This window comes from Bufo bufo, chromosome 3 (assembly GCF_905171765.1).
Source record: "Bufo bufo chromosome 3, aBufBuf1.1, whole genome shotgun sequence".
Classification (NCBI taxonomy): domain Eukaryota; kingdom Metazoa; phylum Chordata; class Amphibia; order Anura; family Bufonidae; genus Bufo; species Bufo bufo.
In genome coordinates, this window is record NC_053391.1 from 383,902,821 (window position 1) to 383,927,347 (window position 24,527).

A 24,527-nucleotide genomic window follows, 5' to 3' on the forward strand; every position below is an offset into this window, starting at 1 on the left:
AATCCTGAACACTTGCCGGAATGCCGGATCCGGCATTAATTTACATTGAAATGTATTAGTGCCGGATCCGGTATTAAGTGTTCCGGCGGCTTTTCGGTCTTTAAAAATGCAAAAAAAATTTATTCCGGATCAGTTTTTCCGGATGACACCAGAGAGACGGATCCGGTATTGCAATGAATTTGTCAGACTGTTCCGTGTCCGGATCCGTCTGACAAATGCCATCAGTTTGTGTCCGGATTAACGGAACTGCCTGCCGGAACTCTCTGTCGCGAGTGTGAAAGTAGCCTTCGTTTTCCTTTATACCAGTTTGGCAGATTCTACAACTTGAGCTATAAAATCATGGAAATTCATCCTGGTCCTAGGAAAGTAAGTCAATATGTGGCTAATGATGGGCGACTATTCACGTCTCTATACTGAAGCGCCTGCATAAAACAAACAGAACCCCGGCGAGGCAGGCGCAGAATGGCACAGCTCCGTTTAGTCTCCGGTAACTCACTTTTTTTCGCCTTCAAACAGTAAGAAGGACTCAAAGGCCGGCGGCGCGTTCATCTTGGTGCCGAGCGACTACTCCCCTCCGGGCAGCAGCGTCCACAACACAGGAACCGCTGGAGCAGAACAGCAGAGACTCCTGGCGTGCGTGTCTACAGCGCCGTGACGTCATTTCCTGTCCAGCAAGAGGGGGTGCAGCCATTTTTATGAAGCCCATCCACAATGTAAAGACTTATCCAAAATGGCCGAATTCCAGAGACTGATGTAATACGACGTTCTGGAGTTCTTTTGCCAAATAAGAAAAAAAACGCTTGTTTCTCGTTCTGGTCTGAAATTAAATCAATATGGATGTCATTATTATATAGTAATAAGAAATAAATCCGTACTACATAAAGATATACACATGAACCCGCGGCGTAAGCTGTAGAATTCGAACAAGCGCAGTTTGCCTGACTCAAAGATGGCCTCCAAAGTGCTTCCGCCTTCCTGCCCGGGCGGTCACGTGAGCAGAGGCTGCAGCGCTCTGTTGTGTTGCCCTTCGTCTGATTGGCTGCTGGCTCACTGGGCTCGGAGTGAGAGCGCTGCGCAAGGGACTTGTCTGGTGTCGATAGCGCGGCACTTCCAAGACTGCGTCACACCATGTCGTGCCAGGTGGAGGCGGCAAGTGACGGAGCGGAGGGTTCGGGAAGGCTGGACGGCTCCGAGCAGGTAATGTCCAGGTGTGCCTGCTCTGCACACGAGGAAGCGCTCAGCGTACACACACCTGTCACGTCTTCCCTCCATATACTTCTCCGGGTGTGCTGGGGCAGGCATCTACTTTCCTGCAGGGCAGGGACCCACAGCCTCTATTAACAGTACCCTTTCCCCCCTCCATAGAGTGATGGTTTATGGGTGATGCAACCAGTAAGTGCTGAGCCCTGGTAATGGAACCCTCAGTCCAGATCCTCTGAGAAGGAACATGGTGGAAAGTTTGAACTTATGTTTGATGTCCCATGGTGGTAATGGATGGACTGTCCTCCAGATAGGTGGGCCTGCACAAGGCTGGTCATATGGGATTGTATGTGTAGGATCTTATAATCAAAGGGGTACAGAGCCTAGGACACGGAGGGAACTCCGCTTGGTAGTGACAGCTGGTCAAAAAATAAAAGCAACCCTACAGAGCTAGTCACCACAGGACCACAGACGAGCGTTGTTAAAGGGGTTGTCCGCTTTTTACTATTGATGAACTGTCCTCAGGTTAGGTCATCATTATCAGATTGGTGGGGGTTGTACTCCCTGCACCCCCTCCCATCATCTGTTTGAAGAGAAGACCCCGCTCGTACCAGCACAGCCTTCTCTGCTCTGGTGTAATTACAAGTATGGCGTCCCCATTCACTTCTATAGGACGGCTCCTTCCTGTTCAAGTGAATACTACAGAGCCGTCCCATAGACGTGAATGAGGGCGCCATACTTGTAATTACACTGCTCGCCACCCCAGTTGCTGCGGCAGGCAGATAAGGCCACCTTCACACTTGCGCTTTCCACTATTAAGATCAGTCATAGGATCTCAATTAGTGTTGAGCGAACTTGTGTTTTAAGTTCTGCGTCCAAAGTTTGGGTTATCGAAGAATCCCGCTATGGATTCCACTACCACGGACCATAACGGAATTTGGAATCCTTAACGGGATTCTTCGATAACCCGAACTTTGGACGCAGAACTTAAAACACAAGTTCGCTCAACAACAGGGGAAAACTCTTCCGATTTGTTCCAATTCATTGTCAATGGGGACGAAACTGAACGAAACGGAGTGCACCAGAGTGCATTACGTTCGGTTTGGTTGCGTCCCCATTGCAGACAGAATAACATTGCAAGCAGCGTTTTTCTGTCCGCGATGTGGTGCGGAGCAAGACGGATCTGTCCTGACACACAATATAAGTCAATGGGGACGGATACGTTTTCTCTGACACCAGAAAACGGATCCGTCCGCCTTTGACTTTCAATGAAGTTCATGACTGATCCGTCTTGGCTTTGTTAAAGATAATACAACCGGATCTGTTCATAACGGATGCAGGCGGTTGTATTATCAGTAACGGAAGCGTTTTTACTGATTCATAAGGGATCCAGCAAAAACGCTGGTGTGAAAGTATCCTAAAGTGTGCAGAGAAAGCAGCGCTCGTACGAGCAGTGTCTTCTCTTCAACCAGCTTATCGATGGGGGTGCCAGGGGTCGGCCCAATGACGATAAATCATCAGTAGTAAAAAGTGGACAACCCCTTTAAGGTCCAAAATTCCAGAACACTTGCCGGCATTATTTTCCATTAAAATGCATTAATGCCGGCCCCGGTTTTCCGGATGACACCGGACAGACGGATCCGGTGTTTCAATGCATTTGTTAGACAGATCCGGATCCGTTTACACGTGGATTTCCGGATCCGGCAGGCAGTTCCGGCGACGGAACTGCGTGCCGGATCTTCACAACGCAAGTGTGAAAGTACCCTAAGAGCAGTCTGAGCCCGAGGAGCCGTCCATAGGATTCTTTTTCTGATTGATCCCACCAGCTGCAGATCAGACAGGATGACCAGTAAGAATGGGCTGTCCTGTGACCTAGGCTTGTTCCTTTTCGACCTAAGAGTGCCTTCAGACATGGTGGGAAAAATGTGCCAGAAAATCCGCCACATACACTTCCCCCGCATGTTCTCCTATGGGGTTGAAAAGTGTCAATCCCTACCCTGTGTTCTGCTGCGGAATCAACATTCTGCAGCATAAATGATGATGTGAATAAGGTCCAGCATGTCAAGAAGGATCCAAATAAAATCGACCAAGCCATGATGCATAGTCTTTAATATGAAACGCGTAGACTGCTCTGTAACTCGAGCTGGAGATTGATATTTTAATTGGATCCATCTGGACGTGCAGGACCTCCTTCACATTCGACTTCAGTCACTTTTCTCCAGGCCTTTTGTGCACCGCGAGCATCTGTTTCCATGTGAAGGTGAGCTGGGACTTGTACAAAACTGAGCCCAATGGATCCGTTCTTACACACAATGTAAGTCAGTGGGGACGGATCCGTTTTCTATGACACAATAGAAAACGGATCCGTCCTCCATTGACTTTTAATGGTGTTCAAGACGGATCCGTCTTGGCAATGTTAAAGATAATACAAACCGATCCATTCGGAACGGATGCAGACGGTTGTATTATCTGATCGGATCGGCACCAAACGTGAGTGTGAAAGTAGCCTAATAACCAGTGCCCACTTCCCACCTACTTTACAAAACTGGAGTGTGAGTGGTGTAAAAATGCAAAAAGTTGATAAAATTTAGCGCCAATGACCCCAAAAAGTACACAATTGCGACTCTTTGAAGACAGAATTCTGGAGTGCAGGGCATGATGAATCATCCCCCCCAATGCCATCCGAGTCCAATCTGCCGAGGTCCAGCAGCTGTGGCCACCCGTTGTCTCCTGTTGAGTCCGCTTTCCTTTCTCCGTAGGTTACATGTTCATCCCGGTGTTCTTAATAGCTAGACATGTTAATTTAGCCGTAGTGCGGTAGAAGCTGTATGGGGCCTTCAGCGGCCATGTGTATTGCTGGCAGTGCTAGTTGTAGTTTCTCCAGATGAATCCTAGAAAGGCTATACAAGGTGTTCTAATCATAATGCCATTTGCCTTTATTATTTCCTTCATGGGTTTTATTCCGCCCATTGCTGTTTTTTCCTTTATACCCCACCGTCTGCTATCTAATGTGCTGCTTGTTTTCTCTGATCTTTATGGGAACAGTGGGTGACCTATCTAAAGTCGTCCGCTAGTTGGATTCCCTCAGATAATCCTAATTTGTTGCACCATCTGGCTCTCGCAGATTACGTGGCATTACTGCCCGCCCCGATCTGTTGGGACTTGAAGGACAAAATTCTTCTGCTTTACAACACAAATGTCAAGGTCTCTGTCTGTATATCCACCCTGGATACAGCTGAGGCTTTATATCCATGCCTATATTAAAGGGGTTGGCCCGCCTGGGACATTGGCATACCGCTTCCCATTCCTTGCTATGGGGGTACTGAAAATAGTCGAGTGAGTGAACGGAGAGCGCACCACGCAAGGGGGCAACCACCTCTCCATTCTCTGATATGGGGCTGCCGGAGATAGCTGTTTTCTGGACCCTTCTACCGTGAACCAAGGGGGGCTGCTCTCTGTTCACTTTGTGGGTCCCCTTTTGGAAACAGGAGTGGGACCCACACCTATCGGAAGCTGGTTGCATATTTTAGAGATAAGTCCCAGATGGGAATACCTCTTTAAAGAGGCATGGTAACATTATGACAGGGGCAAAGGTTACTGCAATTTATATTGACCTCTGTTAACAGAGAGGTTTGTTCAATATTTTTTTATAACCTTGTAAAGAGACGTTCAGCAAACTCTTCGCTGTCCTGTCTAGAGCCTGGCATATACGTACCTAGGAGGCTGGTACTATGGAAAACGCCATACTCGCAGCATGCCGTGCTTTAAAGGGTTTCTGTCATCAGAACAATGGTTATGTAGCTGACATGAGCGATGTGCTAATATCCGCAGAACACAACTGTATGACTTATATCTCCCTGCTGCCGCCAATCGCGCTAAATAATGACTTTTATAATAGGCAAATGAGCCTCTAGGTGCTAGTGGGGCGTTGCTGCAGCACCTAGAGGCTCCGTCCTCTCACCGTTTGGCACGCCCTTGTATAGGCGATTGACATCCTCTGTCTTCTCCGTATCCCGCGCCGTCCATTTTAGTATTAGTGAAGGACTCTCGCTTGCTGCCGTCCTTCACTCACTGCGCCTGCACCTAATACTAAAATGGGCGGTGCAGAATTTGCAGGGCACGGAGGAGACCAAGGATGTCAATCGCCTTTACAAGGGCGTGCCAAACGGTGAGAGGACGGAGCCTCTAGGTGCTGCAGTAACGCCCAACTGGCACCTAGAGCCTCATTTGCCTATTATAAAAGTCATTATTTAGCGCAATTGGCGGCAGCAGGGAGATATAAGTCATACAGTTGTGTTCTGCTGATATTAGCACATCGCTCATGTCAGCTACATAACCATTGTTCTGATGACAGAAACCCTTTGAGAGGAAAGCCACTGACCCAAGTGCGTTCTGTGTTTCCCTGTAGACTTTTATGTGACCTCTGTCAGCAAAAGCTACCATAAAATCGCTCACCCGCCATATACTGGTGTGTACTAGGGTTGTCGCGATAGAAAATTTTTTGATTCGATTTCGATACCATAAAAAAGTAATGTGATATTCGATGCCACGCAAAAAAAAATAAAACTCCAAAAAAGCTGCGTGCATTCCGCATTTTAAAAAAATTTTTAATTACTTTTTTTATTTTTATTTTCAGTTCCGGCGTTCACCATATAGGAGATTTTTTTTAAAATAGTTTAATAGTTTGGACTTTTTTGACGTGGTGATATGTGATATGTATGATTTATTTATTGTTTATATGTTTTATATGTAAAATTGGAAAAGGGGGTGACTTATACTTTAATATTTTTTTTTTTACTTTAATAACTATTAGGCTAGAACCTGGGATCTTATCATCCCTTGTCCTATTCACCCTGATAGATCTCTATCAAGATAAATAGGACTTCACTCTCCCTGCTGCCCTGTGCATAGTACACACAGCAGCAGGGAGCTTACCATGGCAGCCAGGGCTTCAGCAGCGTCCTGGCTGCCTTGGTAACCGATCGGAGCCCCAGAATTACACTGCTGGGGCTCCGATCTGAAGCTGACACTGCCACCAATGTGGAGGGGACCCTTTGGGCACTGCCACCAATGATTTTAATACTGGGGGGGTTGAGGAGGGGGCGCACTCTTGTGGATGCCGCCTTCCTGCACCTATCTTATTTGTATGCATTTGTTTATTAATTTTTTTTTAAAGATATAATAAAATAAATATTTTAATAGTTTATATGCGGTCTGGTAATATTTTATCGGATTGTAATTGATTACCATAGGCATAGCATTTACATTTACTATGAGTGCGTATCCATGGCACCTCATGGGCTACTAATGTTTATATTGTATACTTTCTATTGAGCCTGTCTGCAGCATTAGGGTTCATGCACATGACCATATGTATTTTGCGGTCCGCAAAACACGGATCCGCAAAAAATACGGATGATGTCCATGTGCATTCTTTATTTTGTATAACGGAACAGCTGGCCCCTAATAGAACGGTCCTATAATTTTCCTTAATGCAGACAGCAATAGGACATGTTCTATTTCTTTTTGCGGAATGGACATATGGAAAGCACACGGAGTAACTTCCGTTGTTTTTCTTTTTTATTTGCGGACCAATTGAAATGAATGGTTCTGTATACTGTCCGCAAAAAATAAAAATAAACAGTACAGACACTGAAAGAAAATACGTTCGTTTGCATGAGCTCTTAAGGAGAGACCACACTTCTTTCTCCTTGAAGTAAATTTGTTTTTGTTGTCTTTTTTTGTACATTTAATATAAAATCACCCATACGGCCCCGTCTATGAAAAGCTATATGTACAAAATACAGCATGGGTGACGTATCATCTCTGACACCAAGCTCATCCACTCAGTCCCTGGTTCTTTTACGTAGTCACATGACTGTTATGTATTTTTTAAAAAAAAGTTCCTGAAAACCCTTTAATACTTATAAATGCCACTCCTCAGAGTAAAGGCAGCAGTACAGCAGTGGAAGAAGTACTTTGCATCATCAAAACCGGCTGAAAACACAAAATATAACAACTGATATGATTGGCAGTGGTATGGTTCAGGTATGCTACCACGTCGCTGATGACTGGAAAACAGGTTCTTTATACCCATGTCGTGAGCAAGGCGGTTGAAATAGGGTGCCCATAGACTCCCACACCAGAAGAAGAGCTGGTGCTCAGAAGTCTTCATATATCCACTAGATAAAACCGTGGAAGTAATTTAGTGTAGAGGGAGGATTACCTAACCGGTTTACAGGCTTATTCTGTCCTTAGTTTCCACCCATTTAGTATCAGCCAGGATTGTAATAATTGTTAGGCTACTTTCACACTGGCGTTTCGGACAAAAATTGATCAGTTTTGCCCGAATGCATTCTGAATGAAAAAGGATCCGTTCAGAATGCATCAGTTTGCCTCCGTTCAGTCTCCATTCTGCTCTGGAGGCGGACACCAAAACGCTGCCTGCAGCGTTTATATTGTCCGCCTGACGAAGCGGAGACAAACGGATCCATCCTGACACACAATGTAAGTCAATGGGGACGGATCCGTTTTCACTGGCACAATAGAAAATGGATCCGTCCTCCATTGACTTTCAAGGGTGTTCAAGACAGATCCGTTTTGGCTATGTTAAAGATAATCCAAACGGATCCGTTCTGAACGGATCCATCTGTGCAGATCCATGACGGATCCGCACCAAACGCGAGTGTGAAAGTAGCCTTAATTATATACCGTTGACACTTGTATTTCTTCATAGATGTTATTGTAAATGCAAGGTTAGCTTTGTAGTAAAGTAGTTGAGAAAATAAAAGTATGGGTATTCACACACATACAGGACTGCCATACATATAAATGGCAGTGCAATTTTATCCGGCCCATAGAGATCTACGTACATAGTACCTTCCAGATGTTGTTTGTAGTGCACCCAATATTAAGTTGGTCCTCACTATGATGATAGCCTAGGATCCCACCGGTGACTAGGACCCTAAGTAGAGCAGACCCCGGGTAAAACTAGTCCGCTGGGCCCACTTTGTGTACAGGAATGTTCTAATGGGTATGTGTGAGGGGTACCTGTAACAAAAGCTCATAACTGCTCCCTGAGCTAAAGATGTGCCTGCACTAGTTTCCACAGTATGCTGCTCTACGCGTTTCAGCATGCATGCCATATATCGTCAGTTAGCAGTTAGGAGGTTTTGTTACTAGTACAGCTGTGATCCACATGCAGTGCTAGCCTGAAAAAGGGATTTCTACAGCAACTCCTACCACTGACACAACACAGAGCCATACATGTGTTTGGTACACAACATGGACCAAAGCAATGCATGTCTATGTTTTTCTCACTGTCCCACTGTGGGGAAGCAAACATGTGTGAATAAACACATTAAAATCAATGGATTGGTGTGCTGGCGAGGAGAACACGTACAGCACTCCTCCATGATTCACTGACCTGTAAATGAGGCCTAAGAAGCATATAGTCTTCATGTAACACCATGCTATGTAGTCCCTGATTTTTATCTGTCTATCTTGGATCAAACGGCGGATGAATATTCATTAAGGGTACCTCCTTTTTAGACTACATAAATTAGCAGCTGATTGACTTGTCGTGCACTTCAGTGCCCCATATCAAAGGTGCATAGACAAAAAAATAAAAGCCCTTCAGTCTCCAGCATCGCCAAAGGCAGACCGTGCTGCGTCTTATAGAAAGTGCAAACATATGGATGCACCGTCAGTGCTCTCAAAGCCCACATACAAGTCCAGCCCCTTGTCCTTATTTATATTGCCACCCACATGTCCCAGTGCATCACGCAGGTTTATAGGGTTCTTAGTGGGAGGAAGGTGGAGATATAGATGAACTGAAGCCAAAAACATGTACAGCCTTGTTCATACATCTTCCCATGCCAAGTTTTGTCCAGAAGGAGTACATCTTTAATTTATTATCTTAAAGGGTTTCTGTCACCTGGTTTAACCCTATTAAGTTAGCTGACATCAGCGATGTGCTAATGTCAGCTAAACCTAACTAGCCTATTCCTACTTTTATCTATGCCCCCGTTAGGCCAGAAATCTAACTTTTATAATATGCTAATTAGCCTCTAGGAGGGGGGCGCTGTTCCTGTTCCTAGAGACTCCATTCTCCCACCTTTGTCGCCTCCCTCAAAGTCCTGATAGACAGGGCCAGGCAGCGCTCGCATCTGTCTGCCAGCCCTGTGCTCTGGTGAAATCTTGCGCTGTTCCGCATTCCGCGCAGGCGCAGTGAGGGAAATACGCTCGCAGGCTGCCAGCTTCCTCACCGCGCCTGCGCCGAATACTGAACGGCGCGAGATTTCACCAGAGCACAGGACTGGCAGACAGATGCGAGCGCTGCCTGGCCCTGTCAATCAGGACTTGGAGGGAGGCGACAAAGGTGGGAGAACATCTATGAGCAGGAACAACGCCGCCCCCCCCCCCCCTCTCCTAGAGGCTAATTAGCATATTATACAAGTTAGATTTCTGGCGTAACGGGGCCATAGATAAAAGTAGGAATAGGCTAGTTAGGTTTAGCTGACATAAGCACCTCGCTAATGTCAGCTAGCTTAATAGTGTTAAATCTGGTGACAGAATCCCTTTTAAAGGGGTTATCCAGGACTATTAAATGCCCCCCATATGCCCGGGCCCCTTACGATTTAATATACTTACCTGGCTCCCCGCGCCACTCCTGGTCCCCGCATCGCAGCTTCTCCCCGTGCGCGGATGAAAACATCCGGGGAAGGGGGACGGAAGCAGCCAATGGCAGGCGGGGACGAGCCTCCCTAGCATCTCGGCTGATGCTAGGAAGGCTCATCCCCCGTCTGCCATTGGCTGCTCCCCTCCCTCTTCCCCGACATCCAGGGACCAGGAGCGACGTGGGGAGCCAGGTAAGTAGATTCAATGTGAGGGGCCCGGCATATGGGAGATAATTTTATAGTCTTGGATAACCCCTTTAAGAAAATAAAATGACATGAAAATACTTAAATATTACTGTATTATAAATACATTTCCAAACACATTTAATTACTTATATTGGCTCGTTTATCTAGAGCGGCATGCTCAACCTGCGGCCCTCCAGCTCTTGTAAAACTACAACTCCCAGCATGCCCGAACAGCCTACAGCAGGGCATTGTGGGAGTTGTAGTTTTACAACATCTGGAGGGCTGCAGGTTGAGCATGTCTGGTCTAAAGAGCAATCATTAGGAGAAATAAAATGGCCGCCGTCCTATTAGTACATACAAAACCTGTCCTAATCACACAGCAGGACAAGTTACTTTACAACTCTGAGCCGAGGAGCTCCCTCAGCCTCCTTCCAGCAGAAGCTCTTTAAATACATTGTACACTGCTCAAAAAAATAAAGGGAACACTTAAACAACACAATGTAACCCCAAGTCAATCACACTTCTGTGAAATCAAACTGTCCACTTAGGAAGCAACACTGAGTGACAATCCATTTCACATGCTGTTGTGCAAATGGGATAGACAACAGGTGGAAATTATAGGCAATTAGCAAGACACCCCCCAATAAAGGAGTGGTTCTGCAGGTGGTGACCACAGACCACTTCTCAGTTCCTATGCTTCCTGGCTAATGTTTTGGTCACTTTTGAATGCTGGCGGTGCTTTCACTCTAGTGGTAGCATGAGACGGAGTCTACAACCCACACAAGTGGCTCAGGTAGTGCAGCTTATCCAGGATGGCACATCAATGCAAGCTGTGGCAAGAAGGTTTGCTGTGTCTGTCAGCGTAGTGTCCAGAGCATGGAGGCGCTACCAGGAGACAGGCCAGTACATCAGGAGACGTGGAGGAGGCCGTAGGAGGGCAACAACCCAGCAGCAGGACCGCTACCTCCGCCTTTGTGCAAGGAGGAACAGGAGGAGCACTGCCAGAGCCCTGCAAAATGACCTCCAGCATGCCACAAATGTGCATGTGTCTGCTCAAACTGTCAGAAACAGACTCCATGAGGGTGATCTGAGGGCCCGACGTCCACAGGTGGGGGTTGTGCTTACAGCCCAACACCGTGCAGGATGTTTGGCATTTGCCAGAGAACACCAAGATTGGCAAATTCGCCACTGGCGCCCTGTGCTCTTCACAGATGAAAGCAGGTTCACACTGAGCACATGTGACAGAGTCTGGAGACGCCGTGGAGAACGTTCTGCTGCCTGCAACATCCTCCAGCATGACCGGTTTGGCATTGGGTCAGTAATGGTGTGGGGTGGCATTTCTTTAGAGGGCCGCACAGCCCTCCATGTGCTTGCCAGAGATAGCCTGACTGCCATTAGGTACGGAGATGAGATCCTCAGACCCCTTGTGAGACCATATGCTGGTGCAGTTGGCCCTGGGTTCCTCCTAATGCAAGACAATGCTAGACCTCATGTGGCTGTAGTGTGTCAGCAGTTCCTGCAAGACGAAGGCATTGATGCTATGGACTGGCCCACCCGTTCCCAGACCTGAATCCAATTGAGCACATCTGGGACATCATGTCTCGCTGTATCCACCAACGTCACGTTGCACCACAGACTGTCCAGGAGTTGGCAGAAGCTTTAGTCCAGGTCTGGGAGGAGATCCCTCAGGAGACCGTCCGCCACCTCATCAGGAGCATGCACAGGTGTTGTAGGGAGGTCATACAGGCACGTGGAGGCCACACACACTACTGAGCCTCATTTTGACTTGTTTTAAGGACATTATATCAAAGTTGGATCAGCCTGTAGTGTGTTTTTCCAATTTAATTTTGAGGGTGACTCCAAATCCAGACCTCCATGGGTTGAAAAATTTGATTTCCATTTTTTTTTTTTTTTGTGTGATTTTTGTTGTCAGCACATTCAACTATGTAAAGAACAAAGTATTTCAGAAGAATATTTAATTAATTCAGATCTAGGATGTTATTTTTGTGTTTCCTTTATTTTTTTGAGCAGTGTATAAAACCCAACCAAGGGTGGTAGATTTATTTTACTTGATAGCGCCAACATTTTCCACAGTGCTTTACAGATTACACATTTTTATTACTTTCTGTCGCCAGTGGAGGTGGCAGGAAACACACACATATGAAAAGATTAGTAGCGTAAACACATCAGCACAGTTTGGATGCATAGTCAACGTGATTTACATTGAAGAATATCAGCAGATGTTCAGAATATGCTACCCAGGGTAGCGTAAAACCCACCATTATCTGACCTGTGACCACCTCGTCCGTACATCAGCAAGCATGTAGCACTCAGAATTTGGCTTTGTTCCAGCAGTATATGCAGCGTTAAATGGAAATGACTTGGAAAAGACTGAAAATAAACCCTGGTTTAAAGATGTTTGAGGTCAGATCTGGTAATTGCACTGTGCAGTATGTGTGACTCAGTCCTGTGTTATTCCCTGCTCGTCATACGCGTGTGTCTTAATGAAATGTGAAAGCCCCAGCAGCGAATGTATGACAGTGCAGCTTTCTTATCCCTGTCTTCATCACTGGAGATCACTAGCGCTGAACTCATACCTGCCTGTCAAATTTAGCGGACGGCCTAGCATGCCCTTTTCTGGTGGCATCATGGGAGCAACTAGTTTGTCTCTGAGAATAATTTTACCAGGAGCAATGCTGCATATGGCTTATTTTTACCCCTGAGGAGCCCAGACACAGGTTATTTGCACAGTATATTTAAATAGTTAGAGGTATTCCAGTAATTAGATGTTATCCCATATCCTATCCCTATTGCTGAGACCCTCCCCTACTGGTGGTAGTAAACAGCTAAATAGTGTATTGAGGAGCAGAACATAGAGTATGCACAGTATTATGACATACCCTATTACTGTCAGTGTATGAACAGTTCTTTTTTTTTTTTTTTTTTTTTTTTTTTTTTTTTTTTTTTACACTAAACTTTATTAACAACATGACAGCATCACCTAAAGACGGGCAGGCATTTAGCAACATCACCTGCAGACAGACAACCATGTTAATATACACAATGATGTAGTTATTGTATAAAATTATGATCTCACCACTATATAATTATTTCATGTATGTGTCCTGTGTGCTGACCCAAGCACATGTATGTCATGTAACACTTACTGAATATCCTAAATTACACGGGTAGATCACAGGCCAACATGTAAACGGGATGCAAATGTATTTACACGTACACAAACATGCTGCCTGCCGGATGTGGAGCCTTGTTATGTATTAGATCTAGAAAATCTGTCTGTACACATATAGGGGGAGAATAATTATCTGCCGTAGATTTCATTCTAGCTCTCTGACTGCTGGAGGATGTGTCTAATTTATGATGAGGTATGCGTCTTGTGAAATTAGGTTCATCCTCCGGCAGCGCAGATTTCATAGACCACTGTAATATAACCTGCCCTCTCCTTGTACTCCACCCTATAGCCACCTTTATTCATAAACTTCTAGCAGGAATAATAGGAACAGCACAACATAATCCTAAGAATAGATGCCCCAGAATTATTGTTTCATGTGGAATACGAGTAGTTACTAAAACAGACATGTCAAGTGTGGTGACAAACCCTGTTTAAAAGAGAGCATGCCAATGTCTTCTAGACTCCTCAGTAGACGCTACAAATGATATCCAATTTGCACGGAGTGTTCCTTTTTAAAGGATTTTTCCCATTACAACAACTATAGGGCATAGATGTCTGGTTGTCTGTCTGAGTTCCGACTTGTGGGCATGTTATCCCGTTTGAATGGAGATACAGACACGTATGCACACTCCTGCTCCATTCAACTGTATGGGTCTATTGTAGACCGCTAAGCTCTTGTACTTTGCCATCTCCAGCAGTCCCATGGGCCCCTTTCACACGGGCGAGTATTCCGCGCGGATGCGATGCGTGAGTTGAACGCATTGCACCCGCACTGAATCCTAACCCATTCATTTCTATGGGGCTGTGCACACGAGCTGTGATTTTCATGCATCACTTGTGCGTTGCGTGAAAATCGCAGCATGTTCCTCTTTGTGCGTTTTTCATGTAACGCAGGCCCCATAGAAATGAATGGGGTTGCGTGAAAATCGCAAGCAAGTGCGGATGCGGTGTGATTTTCACGCACGGATGCTAGGAGACAATCGGTTATAAGGGAAAATAATAGCATTCTGAATACAGGATGCATAGTAAAATAGCGCTGGAGGGGTTAAAAAATAAATAATAATTTAACTCCCCTTAATCCACTTGCTCGCGCAGCCCGGCTTCTCTTCTGTCTTCATCTTAGCTGTGTGCAGGAAAAGGACCTGTGGTGACATCACTCCGGTCATCACATGATCCATCACCATGGTAAAAGATCATGTGACAGACCATGTGATGACCGGAGTGACGTCACCACAGGTCCTGTTGCTGCACACAGCTAAGATGAAGACAGAAGAGATGCCGGGCTGCGCGAGCAAGTGGATTAAGGTGAGTTAAATAATTATTTATTTTTTAACCCCTCCAGCGCTATTTTACTATGCATTCTGTATTCAGAATGCTATTAATCTACAGAACACCAATCCCAAGCCCGAACTTCTGTGAAGAAGTTTGGGTACCAAACATGCACGATTTTTCTCACGCGAGTGCAAAACGCATTACAATGTAATCGTGCATGTTCCCGCAACGCACCCGCACCTTTTCCCGCAACGCCTGTGTGAAAGAGGCCATAGAGCTGAATGGAGCGTTGGACATGTGTGCCTTGCTGCCTCATTCAAGTGGGGAAACACTGCCCCTGTTCTTTCCTGACCAGCAGGGGCCCCCAAGGTCAGGCCGCTGACAATCGGACACTTATCCTGTGGATAGGTTATAGGTGGTTGTAATAGGACAACCCATTTAACTGTAAAGCAGGCTATATACATAAGATAAATTAGCTGAGTCTGTCGATGTTGGGACTCTATATGTCTTAAGATTATGTTTGCCACCTACCTGCTGAGTGATAGATGGTATTAAAAAAAAAAAATAATAAAGTTGGACATGTTGGATAGTACTTCATTCCTGCAGTACATTAGTCGAAATAAATTAGTTTAAATAAACACTTATGGCAATTATGTCAAATGTGACCCGATTAAAATCCTGAGCAGATTTAGCCATTGACACATTTTACATTTGTGCAAAAATTCAGGCAAATGCTGTCTTTCCAGATTAGTGTATCGTCTCCAAAAGGCTGGAGTCCATATTCAGGAGACCATGTCGTCTTGAGATCGTCTCCACTACTTAATAAAGTAGAAGAGACCCATAAGCTGAAGTACTTGGTAGGGTTACTCTTTACATAGCCACTACTTTCTCTACTTGGGCTCTTGACATTGTTTTATGAAGGACGTTTCAGTTGTAATTCTGCATCGTGTAAACTGAGCATGTGGTTAACATTATTTCTTTGGACTTAGGACTCGCAGACCCCTCCCAGTACAGAGTTTTGGCCGTGGGCTGCTGTATTTCACTCTGTTGTTGGGGGCCGTTGTTTTTGCTTGTAGCTTGTTTATTGCACATTAATTCTGTGCCTGAATCTTTGTTAGAATATTTTTTACATTGTAATACATTTAATAATAAGTAAAAACAAAATCCTATCAGAATATTGGGGGCTTGTAAACTTTGGTCTATGTAAACAATCTTCCGTTACGCCGGGGTGCAGGGATGGCACTGGATCTGGGGAATAAAAGTCACATCTGACTCCTGTGCCTCTCTGGAGTATCACAGCACCCCTGTATTGGCATTGGGGGGACACACACACACATGTAGAGCTCCCTGGCTGTAGCCAGTATTTAGTGTACTTACTGCTGCCCAGATATTTTGTATTACCTGAGAACATGGCATCTGTGTATAATATATGTAGCTACCCTGTGTATATGCTCTATAGCAGGGTTGCTCAACCTGCGGCCCTCAGGCTGTTGCAAAACTACAACTCCCAGCATGCCCAAACAGGCTACAGTTAACAGCCTACAGCAGGGCATGATGGGAGTTGTAGTTTTACAACAGCTGGAGGGCCGCAGGTTGAGCAACCCTGCTCTATAGTATTGCTGGTATCCAATTGTGGGACTTTTCAATCATAACAGTACCTTACCTTCACTTCAGAAGATTTAAAAAAATGTTACACCTTCAGTTTTTCTATGTGCGCCTGTATGTCTCACCATCCGGGTGGATAAAAATCAATGATGAACAGAGTTGAGAAAAATACCTTAATCCTAACTTCTACAAACCTATGAATGCAGAATCAACCTAATCAAACTAATATGAAAAGTTGTTGTTCTAAAAATCTTCATCTACTTGCATATTATAAGTTATACCAGCAAGAATTAGTCTTTATGTAGAAAACTATGATTTTAATCAAGCCTTACTGACTAGTGATTTAAATCGTGATTTAAATCAGTTTGATTTAAATCAAATCCACCCTGAGACATGTCATCTATAGGTGTTCTAACATCAGCCCCACTCAGTCGGTACTTCGTATATATCGATGACATGAAGTCCTGAGCAAGATGTCAGTTTTTGATGTGGTCTAAATGTCAAACTACAGTAAATGTAAATGACTTTTGCAGGAGTTCTGTCAGGATAGGTCATCAATATCTGATTGTTGGGGGTCTGATTCCCAGCACTCCTGCTGACCAGCTGTTTGAAGAACCCATGGTGCTCTGTTGACCACCGCTGCTTTTTCCTAGACCAGTGACATCACGTTCATTGGTAACATGGCTTAGTAAGTGAGTGGGCCTGGGCCACTACAATGTTACGCCCCTGTGTCTGGTAAGCTGTGAGGAGGCCAGCCTCTTAAAACAGCTGCTTGGCATGGGTGCCGGGTGTCAGACCACCACAGATCCGATATTGATGACCTATCCTGAAGATAGGCCATCAATATCAAACTCAAGGAAAATCCCTGTGATGTCCCCTTTATTTATTCTGTATGAAGCCCTGTTGTCTTTGTTTTGTGTCCTCTCTTAGATTGTGATGAGAGAAAGTGAACTAAAGCCGGCTGAGAGTAACTCTGAACCATTGGTAAGCCCCAGGCAGTCTTTATCTGTGGAGAATGGCAAAGCACTGTCCAGTTCCCGGTGTCTAGAGAGAGTGCAAACCACCAACATTGAACACAACATGATGTCTGACTTCTTGGTGAAAGCATCTCGAGAGAAACCCCCAGGAAGAGAAGACACCAGACTGGGGCCTCCCGATGGCCAGCAAGACCCGGGAAGTGAGAACAATAAAGAGAAAACGCTAGGTAAGTTGTATAGCAGAGTGACCTAAATCTGCAACCAAGTGATAGGGGCTGAGAACCTCATTCACATGCACCAGAGGAAAGGCTCTGGAATGGAGCATGTGCTGCGGACTTTAAAATCCAGAATATTTGCAGATTTTAACTCCACACTTCTTCAACTACTTCAACTTCAAAGTCTGAAAACCCACGTTTTACATTTGTATTTAGATCAGGAATTTACCACTGTGTTTTACATTCAGAATGTGAATTTAGCCTTAATGGTGTTGGCCCCTTTGGGCAACCCTTTTTCTATTAGAGTCCCCTGATCACTGGGCCCCCTGCAATCCTCTGTAATAAAGGACAGTGATTGATTCACAGCGCCACCACAGGGGAATTAAACCATTACATACTGCCTGCTGATAACAGTCCCATAAAATTTTACTTGATGTCCCTTGTATGTACGGAAATACCCTCTCAATAAAACATGACTTCATTTTCATTAAACTAGAGCACTGATTGATCGCTCCCAGTAAAGAATAATCCATATCAACAGAGTGAAATTGAGAATTCTTCATACTGCGGATTTGTGTATTACAAGTTAGATTTTTCTGGTTTTATAGTGTTGTTACACCTCTTATGCTGGTAAACATATATTTGTACCGTGTTGGCCAGTAAATAGAAGATAAAAAATGAGATTCCACACTGGTTGATGCTTTTAATGGCTAACTGAAAAGATAAGGACACAGTTGCAGGCTTTCGAGGCTACTTGGGCCTCATCCTCAGCATCTTTTAGCGGGCACAACTGGACAGCGACATTTTCTTTTTATACAACAGTTTTTTCTCCACTCACATTGATCTGCATCTACATCACTTGTCTCATTTACCTCATTATTCCTATGTACTTTGTTTTATAAATATGTGAATCTTCAGCTACTGTCTTAAGACGCCTGAGGAAGAGGCCTAAGTAGTCTCGAAAGCTTGCAATTGTCATCATCTCTTCAGTTAGCCATTAAAAGGTATCAACCACAATCTAAATTTTTCTTTTTATTATCTTATATTATGCTGTGTAATTTTTGGACTGTTAACCACAAGCAGCCCTCTTTCAATAGGTTTTTTGTGGAGATATCTTTTATATTATTATTTATATTGCTTAGATGCATTTGTCTTGTTTTTTGTGTGCTGGCACCCATGTTGGTATACGTTCAGAGGTACCATCTTTACTTACATTTTCTTGTTTGGTCTGGTTAAAAATAAATGGCTACTAATTCTCTTCTTCCCGTCCTCGGGTTTTATTAGACATCTCAGCTATCAGACCTTCTGTGTGTTTAGGCCTTTTACTAGAAGTGTGATCAATGCTGGCAAATTGTAGTAATCAAGCTGTTGGTTTCTCAGAGACTGATTCCTATTTGCTTGGCCTGCAGGTAAAGAAGTGCTACTTTTGATGCAGGCTTTGAACACGCTGAGGTCTCCAGAAGAAAAACTGGCAGCACTCTGCAAGAAATATGCTGATCTTGTATGTACTGTGTAGAATGGGTTAACAGACTTATGTTCCATATTGACTTTTATCAAATGTCTGGTTGACCACAGTAAGTGAGCTTACATACACTTACTAAGTAGACGGAAGTATGTGAACTCACCTTTTAAGGGGATTGTCCTTTTAAGATTTCCCCCTGTTAATAATTCTATACTTATCTGCTCCCCTATGCTCTATTCTAGCTACATGGCTCCTGGGCTGTCCTCACTGGACTTTCAGTCCCTGCTTGTCAACTTCCCACATATGAGGTCATGTGCGCAGCTGCAGCCAATGACTGGCCCCAGCAGTAAGGTATCTGCAAGCAGCATGATGCTGCTGGTTCATGTGCCGCTTGAGGACACCACCATTGAAGCCAGTCACTGGTTGCAGATTTTATCACAGACTAGGACTGGAAGTCCAGTAAAGAAAGCCCAGGAGCCAGAATGAAGCAGTGGTGAGAATAGATTATAGATTTCTTCACATGTACCGCTGGGCGTATGGGGATTAAAAAATATAAATACCTGGACAACCCCTTTTATGTTTTTGCCTATTTTAGCCACACAGATGCCTATAACCGACAAACATCAGCAGTAAAGTGGGTTGTACCATTTGGCTTATTGACTGTCAAATTGGTTTTATTATAAGATGCACCTTTACAGTAAATCACATTGTCCTATTAAAGCTGCTCTATATTAACTATATTGGGTTCCCACTGAAATGAACTTTGAGATTTCCTTTTAATTACTGACTATAACCCAGGCCTTATTTCCCAAATGATGTGGAGCTGAATATACTTTTTTATTCATTTCATTATGTACTGTTAGCAGCATGTATGTAACAGAAGCATCTCTGTAAAAAGCCCCTAACCTTCTTTTCTTCTGATTTCAGCTGGAAGAAAGCCGGAATTTCCAGAAACAGATGAAGATTTTGCAGAAAAAACAGTCACAAGTGATAAAGGAGAAGGTTCACCTTCAGGGCGAGCACAGCAAAGCCATTCTGACACGTAGCAAGCTTGAGTCCCTGTGCCGAGAGCTCCAGAGACACAACAAGACATTAAAGGTTAGATCCATGCTAGGTCAAAAGATGCTACGCCTCGCACTGTCTTAGAAGTAATATCCACTTTCAGAGTTGGTTATTAAATGGGTTGTTCCACAAAGAATATTTTGCAGTTTTCAGTCCAATATCCAGATCTGAATACGTAGCAATTGCATGTAATCAAGAATGTTAGTTATTCTATCTGCCTGTATAGTGCCACCTGCTGTTCTTTTTCCGTCCACCTCAGAGGTGGTTGCACATGCTCAGTTACATCCATAAACTGCCAACAGCTGCAGCGGACAGGACACTCCCCCAGAGCTGTCAGCTTGAAATGAATCCAGCAGAGCAGTAAGCAATGAATTTGGTAGATCTCTGGACCCATGTGAGGTACAGGGCTGAGTCTAGCTTTGTTAGAAAGAGATTGTCATGTACTATGTTTTATTTTTACATCTATCTTGGGATAACACCTTTATGGGCTCTTTCACACTTGCGTTCTTGTCTTCCGGCATAGAGTTCCATCGTCGGGGCTCTATGCCGGAAGAATCCTGATCAGGATTATCCCCATGCATTCTGAATGGAGAGAAATCCGTTCAGGATGCATCAGGATGCCTTCAGTTCCGGAACGGAACGTTTTTTGGCCGGAGAAAATACTGCAGCATGCTGCGCTTTTTGCTCCGGCCAAAATTCCTGAACACTTGCCGCAAGGCCGGATCCGGAATTAATGCCCATTGAAAGACATTAATCCGGATCCGGCCTTAACGCATTGCCGCATCCGACGTTTAGCTTTTTCTGAATGGTTACCATGGCTGCCAAGACGCTAAAGTCCTGTCAGCCATGGTAAAGTGTAGGGAGCGGGGGAGCAGTATACTTACCGTCCGTGCGGCTCCCGGGGCGCTTCAGAGTGACGTCAGGGCGCCCCACACGCATAGATGACGTGATCGCATGGATCACGTCATCCATGCGCATGGGGCGCTCTGACGTCATTCTGGAGCGCCCCGGGAGCCGCACGGACTGTAAGTATACTGCTCCCCCGCTCCCCACTACTACTATGGCAACCAGGACTTTAATAGCGTCCTGGTTGCCATAGTAACACTGAACGCATTTTGAAGACGGATCAGTCTTCAAATGCTTTCAGTTCACTTGCGTTTTTTCGGATCCGGCGTGTAATTCCGGCAAATGGAGTACACGCCGGATCCGGACAACGCAAGTGTGAAAGAGCCCTAAGATATGACCCAGTAACTTTTCCTGCTGGCAGTCAATCCTTGGATTAGAACATGTGGCCCTCCTCATCTTAAATGTTTCCAGAGTTTGATTTGTGTATTGGACGTGCATGTCCATGAATGTAAAATGTTTCTGAAACGCAGGAAGACAATCTGCATCAAGCACGTGCGTATGAGGAAGAGCGCAAAGAAGCCACTGCCCATTTCCAGATGACCCTGAATGAAATCCAAGCACAGATGGAACAACATGATGTCTACCATGCCAAGCTCCGCCAGGAGAATGTAGACCTGGGAAATAAGTTAAAGAAACTTATTGAACAGTACGCTCTACGTGAAGAGGTACCATTTAAGCACAAAGCCATATATGTGAAATATTTTTGCATGCAATATTGGATGTATTCACAAGCGGCAGATTTGTTGCAGAAATTTCTGTGACTGAAAATCCGTTCCGGGTTGGCAGTAAGCACATTGATTTCGACAAGCCCCATGCAGATGAATGGGATAATCTATGCAGCAAATCTGTGTGAAGATAATTTGTGCTGTTGTGCACGTTTTCTCTTTTTGTCTTGACATTGATTTCAGATGTAGTATAATGATCAGTGGGTCACCCCTTTCTGTTTTTAGGATTTAAAATATAAAAAAATCTGTAATCATCCTGCACCTTTATGGATTCTGATCCAGGTAATTTTTCGATTGATTATAGGCTATAGTAGGAAGTAAGTACCCACCTGATCCCCTTTGGGGCCGCTCATCTCTGAGGAGCACAAAGGATGTTCTCTGGATTTTTGTTTACCAGTGATGGACCTTAGGGGGGACTGTCCAGACACCCACAGGCCTAAGGTTGTTTGTGCATTCAGTTTAAATTGGCAAGATGCTGAATCTATACACAGCTTAAAGGGGGTTCTCCAGTTTAGAAAACCTATTTCTATATTCACTATTGGTCATCCGTTCTGAATTCCATCTCTTGGTCAGAGTGTAAAGAAGTTGTAATTGGTCTCTTGCACTTTACGATCTCTCCAGTCCTTATTGACGCAGAGAACCCTTTGGGTACTGTGTAATGCTTCTTTCCCCTGTGGTGGCGCTGCAGGGAGATTTATCATAACTGCTGTAAAGTAGAACTGGCTTAGTTACCCATAGCAACTCAGATTCCACCTTTCATTTTTCACAGCTCCTTTGGAAAATGAAAGGTGGAATCTGATTGGTTGCTGTGGGCAACTAAGCCAGTTCTACTTTACACCAGTTTTGATAAATCCCCCCCTTTACTGCCAGGTTTCCACAGATTGCAGCTGATCTCAGGGGTCCCAGCAGGAGAGCACTTGTGCTTGAACAAATAGGGATTGTCCATAAGAGAGAATCCCTTTTAAGCTAGGCATATACGAGAAAACTGTATGCTGATCCATGTAGCTTAGGACATCTGGGTCATGCTAGAGGACATCTCTGCCTGCATATATCCCACAGGGGAACAAAAGTATTTGGGATGTTGAAATCTAACACGTCCAATCCTTGTTTCCCTCGCAAATCTGCTCAGCCGTATTTTCCTGGCAAATTATTTACCAAAAAAGTAAATTTTCATTGTTTAATGGAAGTAAAACTACTTGTTTTTATCTTCTGCAGCACATTGATAAAGTCTTCAAACATAAGGAGCTACAGCAGCAACTAATCGATGCAAAACTTCAGCAGACAACTCAGCTTATGAAAGAAGCGGAGGAACGACACCAGCATGAAAGAGAATTTGTAAGTGCAAGCAGAGCAAATACCAGTGCAATTCAGGTAGAGTGGCTGTGCAAGCCTTGTGTGTTGTACTGGTGATCTGTGGCCTGAGAGTTTATAGGGGAGCTGGGGGAGTAAAGCCTGTATTAAGCCTCATGCAGACGTCCGTGAGATACCGGACTGGCATTGCAGGAGCGCACGGCGTCATAGCAACCAATGACTCCGTGTGCTCTTGCAATGCCATTCCGGTATCTCACGGACTGTGTTTATGGGCGTCTGCATGAGGCTTTACACCTGCAGGTTTTTCGGCAGATAATCTCTAATAAGCGTTCATCGGGAAATCCAAATCTTTTGACATGTTAAAATAATTATCGTTTGCAGGCAGCAGATGATGGTGTCTAATATCGATCTGCCTCCGGCAAACCACTATATAGCATGGCGACGAGCGATTTCATAGTGATCACTCCTCCCTGTGCTGTGGAGGAGAATGCTGCATATAATAGCAGTGGTCTTCTGCGCTAGTGAGCAAGCGATTGCTGGGAGGGAATGTTTCCTTCCCAACAATTGTCTGCCACATCAGGCTGTCTAATACAGCCTTAAAGGGGTTGGCCACTTTCTGGTTACTGTTGACAAATGTTTTTGTGAGATTATAAATCACTTACTAATATAGTCTTTGTTGAAATTCTGCACCATTGTCTATATTTTAGAAGGTATTCCCTATTGTTTGCCAAGCCTTTTGTGCTGTCCACACTGAGGTCCTGTCCATAAGATGGCCACTGATGGAGAGTCATGTGTAAGCAGAAAATGGCCAACCCCTTTAAGGCTATTTGCGGCTGTTCTTTCGACATGGATGTCTATATATCCTTACGGAGATGCTGCTTACTGTTACCATATTCCAATTCATTGTTTTTATGTATTCAAAATCAATTTATATGCCAGTGGTGTTAGAGGTCTGTGCTTCTCTATGATCTAGTGTGAGTTCCTCTAAAATACAAGATGTTTTAGTATTATTGCTGTGTTTCAGTAGTAGGCAGACTTATTCAGCACCACGTCCCCCTTTCCTGAATACCATTTGGTGTATTTACTTTGAGTGGAAAACTAATATTCTTAGGAGAACTGGGCATAATATATATATATATATATATATTCAATATTTTACTTTTAGTTGCTGAATGAAGCCACAGAAACCAGGCAAAAATTTGAGGAGCTGAAGCAGCAAGAGAGTCAGTTAAAGCAGCAGGTAAAGACGATGACCTGTTCTTCTTACATGTGTTTTACACTTTTATACACATTTCTCTACTTACAGCACATACAATATGCCACACACCTTGTGTGGGGATTCTTTCTTTTTTTTTCCTTTTTTAAAAAAAACAAATACTTCAGCATAGAGATCCGTTTCTAAAAGAGGTCCTGTCACCTCTTTTGACAATTCTTTTTTATTTTTTTATTTTATTAAAACTTGCATTCCCCATGTAATAATTCTGGCACATCTTTACATATAACTGTATGTTGTGCCGTTCCTATATTGTCTCTGCCGAATGTTTATCAATAAAGGTACAGCTGGGTGTTACCAGTTGGGGGGGGGGTGTCCCTGCACAGTCTGACACTGGCAGCACTGATTGGAGAGGGTCAGACTTTGTAGGGACAGACCCCCAACTGTTTACACCCACCTTTATTCATAAACATCACAAAGTGTCTAGATGCTCCAGAATTGGCATTTCATCCAGACTAAAAT

General features: G+C 44.4%; 2 protein-coding genes across 2 annotated transcripts in view; one reads left to right on the forward strand and one right to left on the reverse strand.

The window, feature by feature from the left end:
- Window positions 1-888, reverse strand: part of POLR2J (RNA polymerase II subunit J) — a 24,729-nt gene extending 23,841 nt beyond the window's left edge. Inside the window, exon 1 of the mRNA XM_040424740.1 lies at window positions 497-888. Within this exon, the coding sequence (XP_040280674.1) occupies window positions 497-549 (53 nt within the window). The 5' untranslated portion in view covers window positions 550-888. The remainder of the gene's footprint in view (window positions 1-496) is intronic.
- A 127-nt stretch (window positions 889-1,015) lies between these two features.
- The window catches only part of TXLNG (taxilin gamma), a 56,411-nt gene continuing 32,899 nt past the window's right edge, over window positions 1,016-24,527 (forward strand). Inside the window, exons 1-7 of the mRNA XM_040424738.1 lie at window positions 1,016-1,197; window positions 17,065-17,338; window positions 18,736-18,827; window positions 19,716-19,886; window positions 21,227-21,421; window positions 22,697-22,816; window positions 23,958-24,032. Coding sequence (XP_040280672.1) covers window positions 1,129-1,197; window positions 17,065-17,338; window positions 18,736-18,827; window positions 19,716-19,886; window positions 21,227-21,421; window positions 22,697-22,816; window positions 23,958-24,032 — 996 coding nt within the window. The 5' untranslated portion in view covers window positions 1,016-1,128. The remainder of the gene's footprint in view (window positions 1,198-17,064; window positions 17,339-18,735; window positions 18,828-19,715; window positions 19,887-21,226; window positions 21,422-22,696; window positions 22,817-23,957; window positions 24,033-24,527) is intronic.